Raw genomic sequence first — 21200 nt, 5'->3', positions numbered from 1 at the left:
GATGGTCTCTCTCTAGCCCACCCCTTCAGGGCCCATGACAAAATAAATGACTTAGTGGGATCGCAAAACTGGTTAACTTTAGCAAAAAAAGGAAATCCCTGCTAAATCGGAAGCCATGGAAGATTTGGACGTCCCCCGACTGTAGTGTCCCCAAACAAATTCCATCAAACAATCCTCTGCTGACTTACCCTCCTGCTGGCGACTACAACAAAAAGCCTCCCCCTCATACCAAGCAGATGAATAAGCTCGCAGTGTAGATGGCACCAAGGATTTCCATGCCAAGTCCGCTATGCCTGATCGATAATATGCCAGACATAAGGAGGACACGTTAATCCACAGTGTTCGGCTCCCGGCACCAAGTTTCTAAACTTATCAAAATTGAAAAGTGATAAAGCATCTGCTATCCCATTGTCAACCCCAGGGACGTGCTTCACAATAAAAATTATATTAAACTGTAAACACTTCAAAACAAGATGCCGTAAAAGCCAGAGCGCTTGTGGTTACGAAGAATGCTGGTTATTAACCTCGTGAACCACTCCTAACTTGTCGCACCGAAAGACAATGCGCTCATTAGACAATCTTTTGGCCCACAGCTCCACGGCCACAATTATTGGAAACAATTCCAACAAAAGCAAGTTGGCCGTAAAACCTAATGAAAACCAAGATGGAGGCCAAGGGGCAGCACACCGTTCCCCTTGGAAAAAAGCCCTGAAACCTGAAGAACCAGCCGCATCAGTGAACAATTGAATAACTGAATTTGACACCGGCCCGGAAGTCCAGATCAGTTCCCAATTGAAATTAATCAAAAACGAGGACCACACATGTAAATCGTCCTTTATCTCTTTAGACAACCATATTGTATGTAACCAGACCTCCACATCTTTGCAGCCTAAAGGCATGGTTTTGTTTCCATCCTGCTTTTTACGAAATTTCTCATCATACTCCCTCCAAACATAAACCCTCGACTTTAGAAACATTTCGTGAACCAAAAATAAGTATTTCAAAATGTTGGGATGTTCGTTGGGCCTTGTTTCCAAATAAGATACTGAAAAAACTAAAAAAAACCTTAACCAGTGTTGAAAACTCCTGAAAGCGTTCTCACCCATGCCTCTGGCTTTTTTAGCCTTTTCGTGAGCCTGCCTCATCTCATCTGTAGGTGTAAACACGTCTTCATACTTCCCCTTTATGATCTTCTCCTTCATTCTTTTCCTTAATCCCCTAGTTACAGCTGCGTTCGCGCAATGTACCATCTCTGAAAAAAGCGCAGGCTCTGTAGAAGAACCTGTGCGCAATAAACTTCGCCAACTTTCGCGGGCGCTTGGGTGAACCCGAAGAATAGCTACTAGAAGAAGATGCAGATGATGAACTGACAGATGACATATGGGAAACCGCATGCTCACCAGATCCAGATGGCCCAGGAATCTCGACTGCTCCTGCATTTGCTGCTGTCACGGAACTGGAGGAATCGCCAGTTAACACCCTTTGCTCAGTTGCTGTCTGTGTCTTCCTCTACACGGCTTCCCCTGGTTCCACCTGCATCGCCAAAGTGTTAGCTACCTCAGAACCAGAGACAGGAATAGCTAATGCCTATCAGAGGGAATTGAAGTGAAAAAAGAATAAAAAACAGGTTAAAGTGTGATAAAGGGTATTGGAAAGGAATAGAGAAGGGTAATAAAAAGAAAATTATGATTTTGAGAAGGAATAACAGGTTAAGAAAAGCAGTATATATGACACAGTTGCTACTCAGCCTGACTTCCAAACTGCAAAGAGGCTGAACCCAGTGGCATATCTATAATAGGTGGAATGTGTGCGGGGCACAGGGGCCCCCGGTCCAGGTGGGCCCCGCACTGCACACACTGCACCCATTTTTTTTTTTAACTTACCTGTCCGTGGTCCTGTGTCGGGTCTCAGCGCTGCTCAGAATACCAGAAAATGGCCGCCGTCTACTAAGGCTCCGGTGGCTGGCCAGCTGCATCAGTCGGCTGCCAGCCACCAGGGAGAGAGGAGGGGGCCCCGCACAGTGAGTGCACATGGGCCCCCTTCTCTCTTAAGACGCCCCTGGCTGAACCCTATTCAAATTCCTCCTTAAATAGTTCCTTAAAGGTATACGCCCTAAAAACCATTCATAGGCTAAATCCTATGCCCATCACTATCAACAAAACCCAATAATCTACCTAGCAACAGGTTCCTAACCTTTAACCAATTACAAAAAATTAGGTCACTTATATGCTTTGTGCCTACGCAGCCCTCAGCTTATTTAATTATCATTCCTCCCTGCAATGGCTGTTTTACATTAACTCTTTATAAGAACGATAACTTGACACAGACTAATGTTTATAAATGAGTGAGAATCTGTTTTATAATATTACTCATGCACCATATTTGGTTAGGCAATCTTAATATAGAAGCGTGTATATAATACACGTAGTTTAATTTGTATACACATTTATTTATATTTCTCCTGAGCAACACTTCTGTATCGTAATTGACCCTGTCAGGGTTGCAATCCACTGGGTCACCGCCATCTGCTGAACGCAGATTCCCGATGGTGATTGACAGTCTGTTGTCGTTTCTGGTTGGGTAGAGGGCGGCGACAACTGGCTGATACATTTGCTTTTTACATTCATCTGTATTTGCAATTTTTGCACTCCTATTGATATGCCAATTAGCCTGTATATATTGTGAGCAACCCCCCCCCTTTTTTGTGTATTCATTGTTTATATTCTGTACAAACCACTGTATATTCCACCATCACAAATTGAACTTGACGTAATATTTTTTGTATTTGTAATCCACGTCGCATAAATGAATTGTTTGTATCTTCTCACATCGATCAATGAATTGTGTAACACCGAATACATAACTCACTGTAGCATTTGTACCTTTACTGGAAAAAGACTCCTGAGTAGAGATATTAAATGTTCTTTTCCTTTTCTTTTTTACTGCATATCAAATCAATAAATATTCATGTTTTAATGAAACAAAATTTCAATCAAAAAAGTTCCCCAACTAAAAGAGTCTTTCTGTCTCCTTTGGTTTATACATTGTATATCTGACTCTGGGGAGCACCAGCAAGCTTGTGATTAGTAGGATTATACCATACTACAGTCAGGTGAATAAATATTGGGACATTGACAGAATTTTCATATTTTGGCCTCTATTCACCACCACAATGGCTTTGAAATGAAACAAACAAGATGTGCTTTACCTGCAGACTTTCAGATTTAATTTGAGGGTAATTACATCCAAATCAGGTGAACGGTGTAGGAATTACAGCGGTTTCTATATGTGCCTCCCACTTTTTAAGGGGCCAAAAGTAATGGGACAAACTAAACAATCCTAAATCTAACTTTCACTTTTTAATACTTTGTTGCAAATCCTTTGCAGGCAATTACAGCCTGAAGTCTGGAACGCATAGACATCACCAGACGCTGGGTTTCATCCCTGGTGATGCTCTGCCAGGCATCTACTGCAAATGTCTTCAGTTCCTGCTTGTTCTTGGAGCATTTTCCCTTCAGTTTTGTCTTCATCAAATGAAATGCATGCTCAATCGGATTCTGGTCAGGGGATTGACTTGGCCATTGCATAACATTCCACTTTTTAGCCTTAAAAAACTCTTTGGTTGCTTTTGCAGTATGCTTCGGGTCATTGTCTATCTGCACTGTGAAGCGCCGTCCAATGAGTTCTGAAGCATTTGACTGAATATGAGCATAGCATATAATATTGCTTGAAACACTTCAGAATTCATTTTGCTGCTTTTGTCAGCAGTCACATCATCAATAAATACGAGGGAACCAGCTCCATTGGCAGCCATACATGCCCACGCCATGACACTACAACCACCATGCTTCACTGATGAGGTGGTATGTTTTGGATCATGAGCAGTTCCTTTCCTTCTCCATACTCTTCTCTTCCCATCACTCTGGTACAAGTTGATCTTTGTCTTATCTGTCCATAGGATGTTGTTCCAGAACTGTAATGGCTTTTTTAGATGTTGTTTGGCAAACTCTAATCTGGTCTTCCTGTTTTTGAGGCTCACCAATGGTTTACATCTTGTGGTGAACCCTCTATATTCACTCTTCTGAAGTCTTCTCTTGATTGTTGACTTTGATACATATACACATACCTCCTAGAGAGTGTTCTTGATTTGGCCAACTGTTGTGAGGGGGTTTTTCTTCACCAGGGCAATAATTCTTCTGTCATCCACCACAGTTGTTTTCCGTGGTCTTCCGGGTCTTTTGGTGTTGCTGAGCTCTCCAGTGCATTCTTTCTTTTTAAGAATGTTCCAAACAGTTGATTTGGCCACACCTAATGTTTTTGCTATCTCTCTGATGGGTTTGATTTTTCAGCCAAATGATGGCTTGCTTCACTGATAGTGACAGCTCTTTTAATGTCATATTGAGAGTCGACAGCAACTGATTCCAAATGCAAATGTCACACCTAGAATCAACTCCAGACCTTTTACCTGCTTAATTGATAATGAAATAACGAGGGAATAGCCCACACCTGTCCATGAAATAGCTTTTCAGTTGATAGTCCCATTACTTTTGTAATTCCTACATCGTTCACCTGATTTGGATGTAATTACCCTCAAATTAAATCTGAAAGTCTGCAGTTAAAGCACATCTTGTTTGTTTCATTTCAAAGCCATTGTGGTGGTGAATAGAGGCCAAAATATGAAAATTCTGTCAATGTCCCAATATTTATGCACCTGACTGTATATGATGCCTTATAGGTTGGTACTGTTACACTATACACACATCTATTTTGATCCTATTTGGATCAGGTCAGTGCAGATTCGCACCTTCTCTTTTGTTTGGTGAATGGATGTTACAAGAACTCTTAAGCATTAAAAATGGTGCTTCTGCCTATGTTTTTATACTTGTTCCATACCTAAATTACTCCCCTTGTCCCTTTTTACTAAACTAAACATCACATTGACTAAATATGTCTGGAAGTCAAAGAAAGCCTGTTTGGCTAAACATATTATGTTCTTACCCAGGTCTGAAGGGGGCTTGGCATTCCCAGATTTGGAATTATATCAAATGGCGAGTCTCTTGAGCCAAGTTAGATATTGGTTTGTAGTTGACAACTCTAAATTGGAGCTCCATGAAGAAAGACACGACCCATCCATTTTTTCTAACTGATTATTATGGTTACCCCCTGACTAGTAAACGTCAGGTGATATCCCATCCACTGTGGTTTTAGCCACACTTAAAGTGTGGCATAAATTAGTCCAAAGATCTGATGACTTTAGTGTCACAATGTGCTGGACACCGGCCGTTCGAGTCCCTGGCGCCCACTGCTGGTGTCTCTGCTCCCAACTCCTCCCCATCTCCTGATGTGGCTGCAAAGTGCAGGCATCTGTGGTTCCCCCAGGGGTGCGCTCGCCAACCTGCAGGAAGATTTAAAGTGACAGGTGTGCCAAACGTGATGTCACATTTGGCATGAGAATTTAACTCCTCCCTATAAGAGATAGTCTCTGGGTACTAGACAAGTGCCAGAGTATAGGCTCCCAAACCATACTCCAGCGTTCCTACCTCTAGTGATTCCTTCTGCTTGTTCCTGACCTGATTCCGTCTCTTCCCTGGTACTGTGCTTGGCATTCCAGTTTTGACCTTGCCTTCATTCCTGACCTGATACTGTCTGATCCCTGGTACCATCTTGTTCGTTTGGTTCCAATTCGATTTGTCGACTATGTTTGTATGCCTTCATCGTACTCTGCTCCAATCCAGAATACTCCAGCACCTGTACTAAGGGAATCAAGTCTGAGGGCCAAATCTCCTTGTGGGTGTCCCTGGTGAAATCCATCTCAGTACTGGGTCTTGCCAATCCCGAAGTACGGGCCAGTATCTACTATCTCTCTGTGAGTTTGTGACATTTAGTTTCCTATCCACTAGTTTTACATTAGATGATGTAGCTAATATGATTCCTAATTTGAAATTTGTAAATTGGAGGGGAAGAGGTGCGGGATGTATCATCTAAGGGTCCTCTTTCCTTTTTCACAACTTCAAACCATGTTTTCGACTCCTCTTCTATTTTTTTACAAATATTTAGTTACGTCATTGGTTACAAAGTTTACAGTTGGGCTCACAATTGTTAACAGACACTCCAAAATATTGTATATTCTGGAAAATTGATTCAGTTAGGTATAAAGGAGATATTTTGCGGTGGCATAGTTTAATGATACAGGCCAATAAACCGTTGAAATTCTCCACTATTGAAATGGGAAGTTGACCTCTTATGGTCCTTCTCTGAAGATGATCGGAGTTCTGTTTCTCTAACCTGTTTTTATTTATCTTAGTGCATTTCTCATGCTGAAATGTTTTTTTAAACTTTTACATAGATTGTATTTGACCCCTGATAAGCTCCATAAAATTTGGTCTTCACTTTCTAATCACTGTTGGCATAACTGTGGACATGTAGGAGATATTTACCATGTGTTTAGGCCTGTCCACTTCTAATACCACTATGGAACAGTGTGTTTGCCTTGATTGCCATGGTCACTGGGATTAAAATGGCATTGGATCTGCTCTTGGCACTGTTTCATGTATATTAGGTGAATCTGTCATCTGGTGAAATATATGTCATGTTACATACTTTACTAGCGACCAAAGCATTGACAGCTTATCATTGGCATTCAATAGCTGTGCCGGGCCTAGAGTCCAAGGTACAACCTCACTGTGAATTTGAAACAGTGGGAAGCCCCTACAGTATTTTTCATCAGCTAACAACCCACTGATTAGATTTTTTTGGGCGGAGTGAGTATTGGGTGGAGGAAAGGCTGCATGCTGGTACAGGGTGTTCTCTTAAATCTGATTCTAATACCTAAGAGATGGTATCTTGTTCCTTTACTGTTCATTTCACAGGTTTGTTTGTATAAATATTATGGTCTCCTGGTATTTTTTTTAGGTGTTCAACCTTGTTGTTATGTGCTTTAAGGTATATTCCTGCCTAAAGGCTTCATTCCTTCCCCCTTCCCCTTTTGTTTCTGTATCCTCTTTGTCTGTATTTTGTGCAAATTCAATAAAGACTAATGCTGAAAAAATTATATTTTGTCTTGCAGCAAACCTATTCCAAAAGCCTGAGTTGTGTGGAGTGAAATTCCTTTTCTTAGTAGGTGGGTTTGCAGAATCCCCCCTCCTCCAGCAGGCAGTACAGAAAGCATTTGGAGACCAGTGTCGAGTCATCATACCCCACGATGTAGGATTAACTATCCTGAAAGGAGCTGTCCTGTTTGGGTTGGATCCGGCTGTAATTAAAGTGCGTCGTTCTCCTATGACATATGGAGTGGGTGTCTTAAATCGTTATGCTGAAGGAAAACACCCACCAGAGAAACTCCTCCTAAAGGATGGCACACGATGGTGCACAGATGTCTTTGATAAGTTCATTTTGGCTGACCAGTCAGTGGCTCTTGGGGAGACGGTGAAACGTAGCTATACTCCATCCAGACCCTCTCAGCTACTCATCATAATCAATATCTACAGCTCAGAGCAGGAAGACGTGAATTTCATCACTGACCCTGGAGTACGGAAGTGTGGTACTCTGAGGCTTGATCTCACAGGAGTGGAAAGTTCCCCAGTTCCAAGCCGCAGAGAGATCCAAACCATCATGCAGTTTGGGGACACCGAGCTCAAAGCCATGGCCATCGACATTGCCACCTCTAAAAGTGTAAAAGTCAGCATTGATTTCCTAAATTAGGACTTTTTTATATCTTTCCAGTGTCACCTGCCCTCCAGCATAAGCTGAGGCCTCAATATTGTTTCTTGTCTTCCTTTATCATACTCCAAACCACCAGGAGATCATTCAATAGAACAATTTTAAAATATTAGCAATTAATTTGCACCATGGCAGCTACTGTTTCCCTGGTTAAATAGGGATTGGAGTTCTGTCACCTTCTTTTCCTCTGGTGAGTTGCCAGACTGCCTATTAGTAATGGTACCAGGAGGCATGGAAAGCAGGGCCATACTTCATTGTACTCTTAGGGGTAAATTTACTAATAATCATGTCTGGCCCATGTTTAAACTCAGATAAGATCGATTGAAAACAGGAGTTATTTGTAAATTACTAAGCTCCCGTGTTTAACTGGATCATGCTTTCCGATGGTGTATGTGATCGTTCCTACCCGTGTTCTCTTTGTTCTCCATAGCCCAACACTCCTGAGCAAGCAGCCTGCACATATCAATGAGATACGTGCAGGCTGCTTGTGTGTATTTATTGGGGGGGTCCCCACCTCCCCAGGGATCCATGGCCTGGGCTCACTAGTTTGGGGTGTTAATGCTTTGGCTGGGAAACCCAGTCCAAAGGTCCCCTGGCTATGGCATTACACCCTGGCTAGTTTGAGCCCGGTGCTGGTTTTAAAAAATACGACGAACCCCATGCCATTTATTTCCCGTATTTTTAAAACAAGGACCATCTCACAGAGCCCAGTGCTGGTTCATAAAATATAATGGAATCCTACACATTTTGTCCCCTGTATTCTTAGAACCAGGACTGAGTCACGGAGCCCTGGGCTGGTTATGATTTGGGGGGGAATCCCTCACCATTTTTGTCCCTTAATAATTTTATTCATTAGAGCCAGAAACACACACAGATCACACTGATATGTGCATGTTTCTGCTCAGGGGGTAGTCTATTTATAACTTCTATTTTTTAACCGAGTTTACTTAAATTACAACCGTGATTATTATAATGATTCTTGGTAAATTCCTGTATTGTATTCCTGTCTAATGAAATTACTGCCATGTTTAGACGATGGTGTATTCTTTTCTTTTTGTGTTTACGGGAGCATTTTAACTTCGGATTTGCCCGTGTTCACCTCTGAAAATACACCTGTTTTTGCCATAGTAAATTTCCGGATTTGAAAAAATGACAAAATACACTGGTGACTGCAAATGCGGACCAACACCCCTTATTGTCATGAGATAAGAGTTCAGTTTATCTTACCGAATCTGGCCTTAGTCTATGGCAGGTCATTATCTATGTGTGATTGCAGAAAATGTAATTTGCCTTTGGGCAGCAATCTCCTAGCCCAGAGAGACATCGTAATTGTTCAATCGCTCATTAATCATTCAGTAATCGTGCAGTTTAATGTCGAAAACGACCAGCGATGTGCGATCCCGCTGGTCATTTTCGACATCAATCATCACCTGAACATGCCAGTCAATCTGCCGATAACGACCGATTGTGCATGTTTGGGGATGAGGAAGGGTGCCTGCACTGAATGACATATCGTTCAGTGTAGGCACTATACAGGATGAGGAATGACTGTACGATTACAATGTTGTAATCGTACTGTTGTTCCTCTATTGGCAAGTGGATACACACCTTTAAACCTTTATCTGGGACAAATGGCCCTATTTATCAGAATCTGCATCTCAGATGCGGATGTGATGTGTTAAATTTGCCTGGATTTGCAATGCGATATTTAAATACATCGCAAGGACGTATCAAATATCGCATTCAGGGACAGAGCTTACGAGAAATCATGCAAATCCTTTTCGCACACTTCTCAGGGGTTTAATTGCAAAAAATAATCTGAAAGTTGTTCTTCCACCTCCAGCAGTTTAAACTAATGCTGAGTACACATGGAACGATCATCAGCAATAATGATATAGATGAACAATCTCCCTTTAAGAATCCTGGTGTGCTGGACGATATTGTTCATCCACACAACCAAAAACCACCAATGACCCACGATCAACGATCATGAATCCCTATGGTCGATATCGTTATCATCCAGCGCGAGCGTGCATCATTGGTCGTTCATTGCATACACATGGAACTATATGAACAATATATCATTGAATGATATCGTTACCATTCATATCGTTGAAAAATATCATTCATTGTGTACTCACCTTTACCTCCTCCGTGACCCGGTGAGTTCCTCCCTGATCTGGTCATCTGATCGCTGTGTCCCTGGTAAACTGATGCAGTAAACAGAGGATGCAGCAAAGAATCTCAGTTTACTGCATCAGCTGACTGGGTCACAGCGATCAGATGACCGGGTCACCAAGTCACTCACGGGATCACCAATCACAGGTCTCGGTGTTGGTAAGTGGTTTTTTTCACATTTTTTTATTTTCACTGTGATCAATGCTGCGGTCTGTCAAAAATTGGGGGGGCCCTGCTTAACATGATTTTTAGGTGGCGTTATTTTGACAGGGTTCCCTCCTAGGTATTTTTTTACAACTCTCTGGTAAATTTGAAGCAGATTCCATTTCCCATTACAAGTATGGGAAATGCGATCTGCTTATTAAAATGTGCGAATTTAAGGGTTTGGAGTAGTTTTTTGTGAAAACTGCACCAATTGCACTTTCATACATTTAGGTGAAATTAAAATAATATGAAAAGGTTGTGAAAACACCTGTTTTCATATTATTTTGGTAAAAAAAATTGATAAATAGGACACAAAGTCAAATGGTAGATATAAACCGCTTTCTGACATTCATAACCTGTTTGTAATCAATAGTAACACACTTGGACTAGTTTCAGGGTCCTACAAGGAATATCCATGGCTAATGGTCCTCCAGTCATACACAGGTAATATAAACACATTTGTATTACAAACTACAATATCAAAGTATATTAGCTAAATTTTAATTTCAAATTATTAAAATCCTCCAATTTGGCCAGGATTTTATAACTGAGTGTTTACGATATCATATGACAAGGGTAAAACAGAAGTAGAATCATACATAATCTATTTTGCCAGAACCAGTAAAAAAGGAACATTTTGGATGTTTACATTGAGAAGTCCTTGAAACCTCTCTAAAATGTTTGTGTTCTTTGCTTTTGGCCCTAAATCACAGTAATCTTGTGTCACAGTGTTCCTTAAGCTGGGCACACACAGGCCGATATATTGTCTGATCCATTGATCGGGCAATACATTTGGTGCCCCTCGGCCAGTGTGTACCAGCGATATGTTTGTGAACAACATCGTTCTGCGGTCATATCTGTCCATCTGCAAGTGTGTACGGGAGATCAGCCAATCGCCCGTACACAAGCAGCGGCAGGCGTGGAGAGGGGGCGTTCAGTGTGTACCCAGCATAACTTTCTTATCTAGATGACTTTACTTTATAAATGAACATACTGTATTATAGGGAAACACAGCAAGAAATAAATAATGTGACCCAGCTCCTCCTCTACTGAGTAGCTGCCATTGTGACAATAATGTGAATAATCAGCATAGGGTAAAAGGAGACTTGGTCTGAGCCAGTAGTAATATGTGGTCAGATCTCGTTTCTGTGCATGTTCTAATCACAAACCAATCTAAGCTTTTACCTCCAGACATAACGCATGAACCTCCTTACCCACCTCCGTTTACAGTCCAAGACCTGAATCAATAAATATACTGTACGCACACATTAGATTACAGGTAATTAATATTCTGAGGAAAGAAAACTATATAACTTGCTTATTCTGTGCTGTGTAGCTTCAATCATGTAATTGCTTCTTCATGTCAGTCACTGGCCAGTAAAGAGAGAATGTATTTTGGCTGCTGATTTGATCTGAATGTTTGGCCTTAATCTGACTTTAAATTCTTGTTCATGATCTAGTAAAGAGTTCCTGAACATTCAGATAACAATCTGCACAGCAGTGCCAGAAGCCCTCTCAGCCGTGATATCCGAGTCCTCCGGCCTGTACCTGACATTCTGACACTTTCATCGTATGTAGCCTTTCTGTGGTTAATTATTAACAAGAACCCATAATGTCCAACCAGAGATTGGCTTTTATCTTAAAGCGAATGGGCAAGATTGAGAAAAGCTAATTGTGGATTGTTCAGTGGGTTACGCAACATTTGATCATTGTTAGTAATTTACCCCCAGATAATTTCTGGGAAAATACATTTATAGACATCTTCCAGGTTTGTGCAACCTGTTTGATTTTCCTTCCATTGCCTCTTAAGACTGAGGAAATTTATATATAAGTTTATGTATATACAATAAGTAAATAATGTACATACGTTTATTTTTACTGTTATATGTCCATTAAGTTCTGTTTCTGCATCTTACTTGTTATTTCTGTTATTGATTTTGGAATCATTTACATGGAGAAGACCTACTTCAGCTTTCTATTGACATTGGTTGTGACACTGAATGTGCAGAATCCATCTGTCTGTTTCCTGTGTAACCATCATTCCGACTCTGGGTTTACAAGAAACCAAAATATTCTCTCTCTTATTGATTTAACACCATGAAAACCACACTGTGCCTGTAATGTTTATACATGGTCTTGCATAGCCTGTCTCTTTCCACAAATAATAAATACACAGTACTTGTGAAACTCACTTTGGTTTTGTGTGATTGTGGTATCTACATAGATCGTTTAATCCATTAACATGAGGATTGATAATCTACCACCATCATGTATTATTTGTAAGGTGTCACAAAGGTCTGCAGTGCCGGACAGTCAGTACAATGGAAGGTGAGGAAGGAGGTGTAGACATGATACAGAGGGTGCATAGAGCTCAGCTCCTGAGAGCTTACAGTCTAGAGGAGGAGGAGGATGTTGCTGTGACAGTAGTAGCTAGTGGGACTGGTGCTGCCGAAACATGCAAAAAGAGTAGTATTAGGTGAGGATAGAACTTGCATAATGAATAGTATCAGGTGGGGGTAGAAGTTACATACTGAGTAGTATCGGGTGGGGCTAGAATGTGCAGAGGGAGTAGTATCTGGTGGAAGTAGAACGTGCAGAGGGAGTAGTATCAGGTGGAGGTAGAAGCTACATTCTGAGTAGTATCAGGTGGGGCTAGAACATGCAGAGGTAGATATAATATGGGGTAGAACATGCATAGGGAGTAGTATCAGGAGAGGTAGAACATGCAGGAGGAGAAGTATCAGATAGATGTAGAACACGGAGAGGAAGTAGTATTAGGTGGGGATATAACATTGAGAAATCAGAGTATCAGTTGGGGGTAGAACATTTAGCTGGTGTAACTACAGATGAGGTTAGAACAAACAAAGGGTATAGTGTCAGGTAGGGCATTCAGAGGGAGTAGTATTAGATGGGGTAGAAGCTATAGAGGTAGTATTATCTGGTGGGGGAAGGACTTCAAGGGGATGACGTATTAGGTGGGGGTAGAACATGCAGAGGAAGTAGTATTAGGTGGGGGAAAGACATGCAGATCGAGTGGTACCACGTGGGGGAAGTACATAGAGAGGTAGTAGTATCAGGTGTGGGTTAAACATGCAGATGAAGTATTATCAGTGTTATAAGTACCTACCTTTAACCTAAGCCTGCAAACCAACTTCTGAGTATCTGACTTATAACAATCTCCTTTCCCAGAAAGAATATTGTTCACTGGTCCTCAGCTGCCACCAGGACTTGAACTCTAAGTACAGTAGTGCAGGCCCAAGATCATAGAACCATATATTTAAAAGGAACATAACATTGCTAATATGACTCTATGGCATAAGATTCTAAAAGCAATAGCTAAATGTACATTTAAACAAGATGGCACAAGGAACTTAATGCACTAGCCAAATATGCCAACTAAATAGAAATGACATAAAAATATATATATATATATGAACAGCTAACCTAATCAGAATAGCTCTGGTAGTTACACTGAAGAAGAAGCCAGCAGGTTTTCTGCATATCACAGATAATTGCAATGTAGAAAAATGCTGACGAGTTCTTCCAAATAGAACAGGTACTTTACACAGTAAATAAATTCTGCCCACATCTTCCAAGTAGCACATGTAATTTGCACAGTAGAGAAATGCTGGCAGGCAACAGGTTTTCTACCTAGGTCTTCCAAATAACACAGATGATTACACTGTAAAGAGACGCTGGGCAGATCTTCTGAATAGCCCAGATTAGTTGCACTGTAGAGACATACAGTACTGACAGGGCTCCAGATCCTAAGTAGGGCAAATGATTATGCTATGGATATACATTGGGAAGATCTTGTTAATAACCCAGATCGATTGCACTGAGAAGAAATGATAGATCTTCCCAGCATAAAAATATCTGGGATAAAACAAGTTTTCTAATTATGGGGCACACATTAACTGCCACAAACATTTAAAATATACATCTGGACAATATTCACAATGCTGAAAAAGACTTGAAGTCAAAACAATGTACCTCTGTTGTAAGACATTTATTTCTATTTACAGAAGGGAGACATTAAAATCTTCAGAATCTTTGGTATTCAAGCTTGTTATAAGAAGTTGCAATTTAACTAACATTTATTACAGGAAAAAGTAAGTGAACCTTTAAATTGGGCTCACTTACACCCAAGTGACTTAAGGAAATGTTTATTTTGGAACTTTTTTATTACATATGTCCAATTTTTAATATTATCAGATTCTTCATGATTTTATATTTATACTGGGAACAATCCTATATTTTCTTTACTTTACACTAACACTTCTGTCACCATTTATTTCCACTTTTTATTATTCCATTTACCAACCTAATTATGATTTACACTAGTTAACTTCATCTCATATATTTTACTTTATATTACCTCATATTATTCATTTATTCTATTAATATATTTTTTTCAAACATCATCATGTTTTCTAGCTCACCCATGAATTGTCCTACACCTTATATTTTATATTTATTCATATATCTATATCATTTTTTCATATACAGATTTGTCATCGCACATCTATGTTGCAGTCGCACCAAATAGCACTCTTGGAATGCAAAGTCCCGTGAGACTCTACTAGTGTTGGGTGTGTTTCTTGTTTCTTTTATTGACAAAAATGCTTCAAATTCACAATACGATGCAACAAAAATGCACCAGAAAACTTGGCTGATTCATTTGATCTGACACTTGAATTTCAATGTGTGACTGAGTCTCTGAATCAGTACACAAAGTGCTATAATGCAGCGGCCACAGATTTTTTCCACACCAAGTTCTATTGTGCTATGAATACAGACTCAGTCGCACATAGACATACAAGTGTTGCATATAAAATGAATCAGTGCAGTCTCCTGGTGTGTCCCAGTCACATCACATTGTGACTAAGGTGCATTTTCAGCAAAAAAGAGACTGCTGAGTTCCACGGGACCTGGCGGTTCACTCACGCCAGATATCTTGCCCTGTGTTGTGTGCTGAGGCTAGATTTATGAGGAAGCATTTGTATTTCACAATTTTTAATAGCTCATCACACTTATTCCACCTAGTGCCTATACTCTAATATCATATTTAAGACATTGCCATTATAAAAATATACTAGAGAATTTGTCCTGGTAGATCACTATATTATCTAATAATATGGAAGCTGAAAGATTGTTATTATATAAAGGAAAGAGTTGCTTTAAGTTTAATGGCACAATTTATTTTATCTTTGATTACATTGTATAAACAAGAGGAAATTAATACTAGTTGTTGGTATCTCAAGGTCTGCGGTTAAGAAGTTCCTTGAGAAATGAAGCCAGCTGATTAGTTTCAATTTTTTTTCAATGATCATTTTGATTTTTCAGAAAATTTAGTCATTATCATGAGTTTGGGAAATTTTCATTAGGGGAGCATATGATAATCATTGATTGCCTTATGTTTTTAGACCAATATAGTATATAAGTTTGTGTTTTTTGAAATGACATAGGCCAGCAATTCTGATATTGCTTGCTCTATACGTGCATAATAAATCTTCAAAGAGACTTCATTGTGTGCTTTTAATGATCCATATAATTTATGGAGGTCCCTGCCGAGATCAACTCAACATTGACACATAAAGGAGGAAGGACGGTTTAGAGCCAAGAAAATTTGCTCTAAACCGTCCACTGCTCCATGTACTCACTCTCTAGCCATCTGCCTTTGTTTGTCATTGTTGGCTTGTCTTGAAGTCTTTTTGAAGATTGCAAGTATGGAACCAATTTATATTAAGCTCTAATATTTTACAAATTGTATTTTTAAAGTTTATAGTTTAATTTAGTTGGATACTTTGTCTACCATATCTTTTTATCTTGATCTTGGTGAGATCTATCATGTATATTGCAGCAGTGTGTGCCACATGCCGCGTGTCCTCTGACGAGCGTTTCGCTTAGTTGCTTAATCATAGAGTCAAAGAATCTATGATTAAGCAACTAAGCAAAACGCGCATCAGAGGACACGCGGCATGTGGCACACACTGCTGCAATATACATGATAGATCTCACCAAAATATGTTCCTATGTTAATATATATGTCTGTGTACGAGTACTAAAATAACCGGAGTTTGAGCGCTGGGTAGAGGACATGCGGCACGCGATACATGCTGCTGCTATGCATAGATCTCACTCCCTTTAAACATGTTCTGAAGCTGGGCTGAGCTGTATATACTAACCTCCTTTAATAATGTTAGTTCTATTGGCCATCAAAGTAATAGCGCTGATTAGGATTACTATTGGGTTAATCCTGACTTTTACACTCACAGCGCTATGATACATGATTGCAATATATTTGGCAACATTGCAAAGGGTGGTCAATGAATAACACAGAAAAGGCACTATATGATTCCTCCTGACATGTCTAGATAGTGAATTGAACTATTCACACAAGAATTATGTATATAATCCAGGATTAGATGCTTATGTGAGCAGAGTATTTGAGAGCATAAATGCTAATATGTATTAAAACCGATATAGCCACATAAGCTAATCCTTTTGGTTATACCAATAATGTTACAAAGATGCTAATATATTACATTAAGAACATTTATAATGAGTGATTAACTAATGACATGTAATGGATATATAGTGTTGTGATTGAAATCCCTGTTATTTATACAGGGGAATTATTTATGGGAAGGAATATTAGCCCCGACGATAGCCTGGGATTAAAGGACATAGTGGATCAGTAACCGTGTCTGATTGACATATAATGATATAACATATAGTGTTACTGAGTACATCTCCATTAGGATCGATACAATAATTGATCTGGGTGAACAATTATAAATAATACTGTTCTATTTTGAACCAACCCACTCCCAGTCTATATCTATTGGATATATTTTACACAGTAATTTCAACTAGTAGATGATAGTATTACACGCTTATAATATTGGCCTGAATAGAGGACCCTTTACGAGGTCAGCATATATATTATTGTATATCATATTGGGAACTATATATACACCATTGAGCTGAGAACAGAGACAACATTGGAGCTTTGAGATCATTACTATACTTTATCTTAGACTACATTGTTGCAATATACCGGACTCAGGGCCTGATTCAGAGCCACACGCTATTTGCACTCGCTCGGTCAGAAAAAGGGGCCGGCTATTTAAATTGAGCACTCGCTCTTTGCGGTCTGTTAACGCCTCTATGTCTGAGCGAGCGAACGAAACATGCGCTGTCTATTTTGTAAAGACACCCCCTGGTCGCTCGTATCCTACATCATCTCCGCTATTTATTAGATTAATCGAGTACATCGAAAGGCGTCTGAACTGCTCGCAGTGCTTGTGGTAGGATTTTCCTACCGCAATCATGCGAACAGTTCAGGCTAAGAAACAACCAAGTGACGTGGTCGATGACGCTGCTTTGTTAATTATGCACACCCTTAAAACGCCCGTTTTGACCATTTGGCACGCCTGCGTTCGGATCTCCACTCCCCGTTTTCAAGCACCTTCCCCTGTTACCACCCACAAATGCCTCATCCTGTCAATCAAATTAGCAGGCACTCGCTATTTTGCGAGCGCTCGATTTCCAATCACACTGACTGGTTGGCGCCTGCGCATTACGACCCATACGCATGCGCAGTTGTGCGAACATCGCTAGGAGCGAACGAGCTGCCGCTTACGAGCGGCTCTGAATCAGGCCCTCAGTGCAATGTTTATCTGAATTTATTCTATATTCAGAGACTTTTTATATACACGTTTTCTCTATCACATTATACAGAGTGTACCTGTACATGTTTTCTGCACTATATGTGATTTTGTGCATTTGATATTATGGAGACCTTAAATGTTTTAATTAATCCATTGTTTTAATTGATTCATCAACTAAATCTAGGATAAGCAATTCACATTTTCCTTTTTTGTACTGAATGTGCAGGTTATAGAAAGAGGCCAGAGGAAGTTAAAACCAAACTGGACAGGCTGTATAAGACCTATTCACCTACATATAAAGATATGGTACAACTATTCATTGCTTTACTAACCCCACAGGAATACGAGAAACTAAAGATGCAGGATGGGAAGCTTATACTTTTGATGCACCAGTAGATACAGATAGAAAAGGCTTAGACGATGAGTGGAAAAAGCTAATGCAAGCCTCTACAATTTCCATGCCAGTCTAACTGGGGAGAGATAATAATAATAATAATAATAATAATTTTATTTATATAGTGCTTTTTTCCTAAAGTACTCAAAGTGCTTTACATTTTTCTTTACAGAACAAAATACAAAATAAGCTTACACAAGGGACATTAGTGAAATGCTTGGGTGAATAGGTGAGTCTTGAGTCTATTTTTGAAGGATTCTAGAGTGGAGGCCTCTTGTTCTTTGCGGGGAAGTGAGTTCCATAAGGTTGGAGCCACAAAACTGAAAGCTCAACCTCCAGACAAATTCTGGGAGATTCTAGGTACTGTTAATAGTCCTTCATCAATGGATCGCAGTAATTGAGTGGGCCAGTAAGGAATCAGAAGCTACTTTAAGTACCTTGGGCCATGGTCATGTAGGGCTTTGTAAGTTAGTAAGCCAATCTTGAAAACAATTCACCATCTGACAGGCAGCCAGTGAAGGGAGTAGAGAGTGGGTGTTATGTGGCTGGAACAGGGCTGGTTGGTTAATAGCCTGGCAGCTGCACTTTGTACCATCTGCAAGCAGTGCAATTCTTTTGCTGGGAGTCCAAGGTAGAGGGCGTTGCAGTAGTCTAGGCGTGATGATATAAATGCATGTATGACTTTAGGCAGATCTTCTGAGGGAATTAAGAGCTGGATTCTGGTGATGTTCCTCAGATGAAAGAATTAGGATTTGATTGTGGATGATACCTGATGTTTAAGTATCAAGCCACTATCCAGGACAACACCAAGATTCCACACATGTTCAGTGTTTTGTAATTCTGGTCCTCCAAATCCTGTTGGTTGGCTATGCTGTAGCCCTGACTTGTGACCTATCATAAGGACCTCTGTTTTATCAGGGTTCAGTTGCAGCCAACTGGCACTCATCCACTCCTGCAGCTCAGCTATTCAGCCATTTAGGGTTGTTATGGGGTCCTATATACCGGGTGCAAAGTACAGGTACAGTTGTGTATCATCTGCATAACAGTGGTAGACCAGGCCATGATGTCTGATTATTTCACCCAATGGTAGCATGTATACTGCAAAAATCATGGGAGATAGCATAGAACCCTCCAGGACATTGCATGGAAGTGGCACTGGTGATAAAGAGTTTACTCCAGAAGAAACTCTGTGACCTGCCGGTGTGAAATGATTTGAACCAGCTAAGGACTGTGCCATCCAGTCCACAGAAATTTTTCAGGCACTCAATTAGAATCCCATTGTCCACAGTATCAAATGCTGCTGAGAGATCCAGAAGGATTAAGATTGAACAATCACCTCTGTCTCTTGCCATCAGAAGATCATTAAGCACACATACTAGAGCTGTATCAGTGCTATGTCTTCTCCTGAATCCTGACTGGAATGGATCATAAATATCATGGGTATTATGATGATTAAACAGAAAATTTGGGTCAGTTTCAGAACAGGGGTACAAAACTATGCAGTTGTTGAAGAGATGTTTGAATGCAGGGAACTAATTCCAAAGTTGTCTAGTGCTTTTGTTGAATGACTTAGAATTAATTTAAAAACATGGTTGACTATTAATGATCCACTATGGTGTAGAAAAGCCTCAGAGGTTCTCTCAACCTTGTCAGTTCATTATGAGGATAATATGGTAACTAAGAAAATACAGACAAACTAAACTCATGAATCTATAGGTTATAGCTGCCCAAGCCACTTGTGAGCTGGCTGAACTACTGAAAAACCAAAATACCCTTACCCATCACCCAAAATTTGACAAATCCCAAATTATTTGTTTCAATTGTCAGGGAAAGGTCTATTTTGCTAGAGAGTGTAGATGCCCCAAGAAACCCAGGCAGTTGCCTTCTAAAAAAGAATAACAATAAAGAAAGAAATATCTAGTGACGGTGCCAATATTATAATTTATGAAACAAAAACAAGGGGATTACTCTATCCCCATATATATGAACTAAAAAATAATGAAAAAGTTAGAGAGCACTAACACACAGTTTGAAAATAAAATTGTCTGATTTATTGATACCTTTTCTATATAGGAGTTATCAACTCTTTAGCATATATATAGCCAATATTAATAGACCAATAATGTACATCAATACATACAATTAAAAATTATAATGACAATCAAGATTCTCACGGCCACATAAAACTCTATTCAGACAAGAAAAAACCCCTATATTAGACTGGTACATCTAAATATTAAGCGTCACTGTGTTTTTAAAATTGGATACTATAACACTTAATTAAGTTGAAACTCTGTTTCACAATAATTTTGTCATATTTGTTCTTCTAGTAACACTGTAGAGAGAAACAGATATTTATGTGTCAGTTTGTTTTGGCACTGCAGCGTTTTTCTTGCTGTGATTTAAACAACACGGCTTCCCACAGTAAAGGATAATTTCTTTGAGCTCTTTAAATAGTTCCTTTAAAAGCATACACTTATTAGTGACAACAGGTTCAGTTCTTGGCATTCGACTATTTATGTTTCAACAGTCAGTATAATGCCTCCTCAATATTCTTATTTAAATTAATACATATATTAAAAAATCATGACCATGAAAAACTATGTATACAAAAATTGGTATTGACCACGTCCTCCTGATTTGGCAGGGTTAGTTGATTGTGCTGTTTTCCAGCTCTTTCTCCTTTTTTGTTTTTGTCCACCACTCCGTGACTTATACCCGCGGCTGTATCCACAATTCAACAGCCGAAGTGCCGGGGGGTAGAGAGGTTCCGGGAGGCAGCGGAACAACCAATATGTGTCCCTGTCGTGTGTATAGGGAATAAGCGTATCACGCTATTAGTTAGTTCTCCCTGCCGTCAGCTCCGTATTGCTCTGTAATCAGCGGCTGCCTCTCAGGTCTATATGGCCAAATACCAGAGCATGGGGGGAGACAGGGGCTTTCAGAAGACGTGGATTCAATCAGCAGGTCTATATGGGGGAGACAGGGGCTCTCAGAAGACGTGGATTCAATCAGCAGGTCTCTTAATG

At 39.9% G+C, this 21200-nt stretch overlaps 1 protein-coding gene across 1 annotated transcript in view; it reads left to right on the top strand.

Moving 5' to 3' along the window:
* LOC148508851 (heat shock 70 kDa protein 12A) overlaps positions 1-12269 on the top strand; it is a 165676-nt gene extending 153407 nt beyond the window's left edge. Inside the window, exon 10 of the mRNA XM_088443944.1 lies at positions 7067-12269. Within this exon, the coding sequence (XP_088300070.1) occupies positions 7067-7701 (635 nt within the window). The 3' untranslated portion in view covers positions 7702-12269. The remainder of the gene's footprint in view (positions 1-7066) is intronic.
* Positions 12270-21200: the final 8931 nt, after the last annotated feature.

Source organism: Taudactylus pleione, unplaced genomic scaffold (assembly GCF_031769625.1).
Source record: "Taudactylus pleione unplaced genomic scaffold, aTauple2 ptg000338l, whole genome shotgun sequence".
In the NCBI taxonomy this organism is placed as follows: Eukaryota; Metazoa; Chordata; class Amphibia; order Anura; family Myobatrachidae; genus Taudactylus; species Taudactylus pleione.
This window is presented reverse-complemented; position numbering and strand designations above follow the sequence as displayed.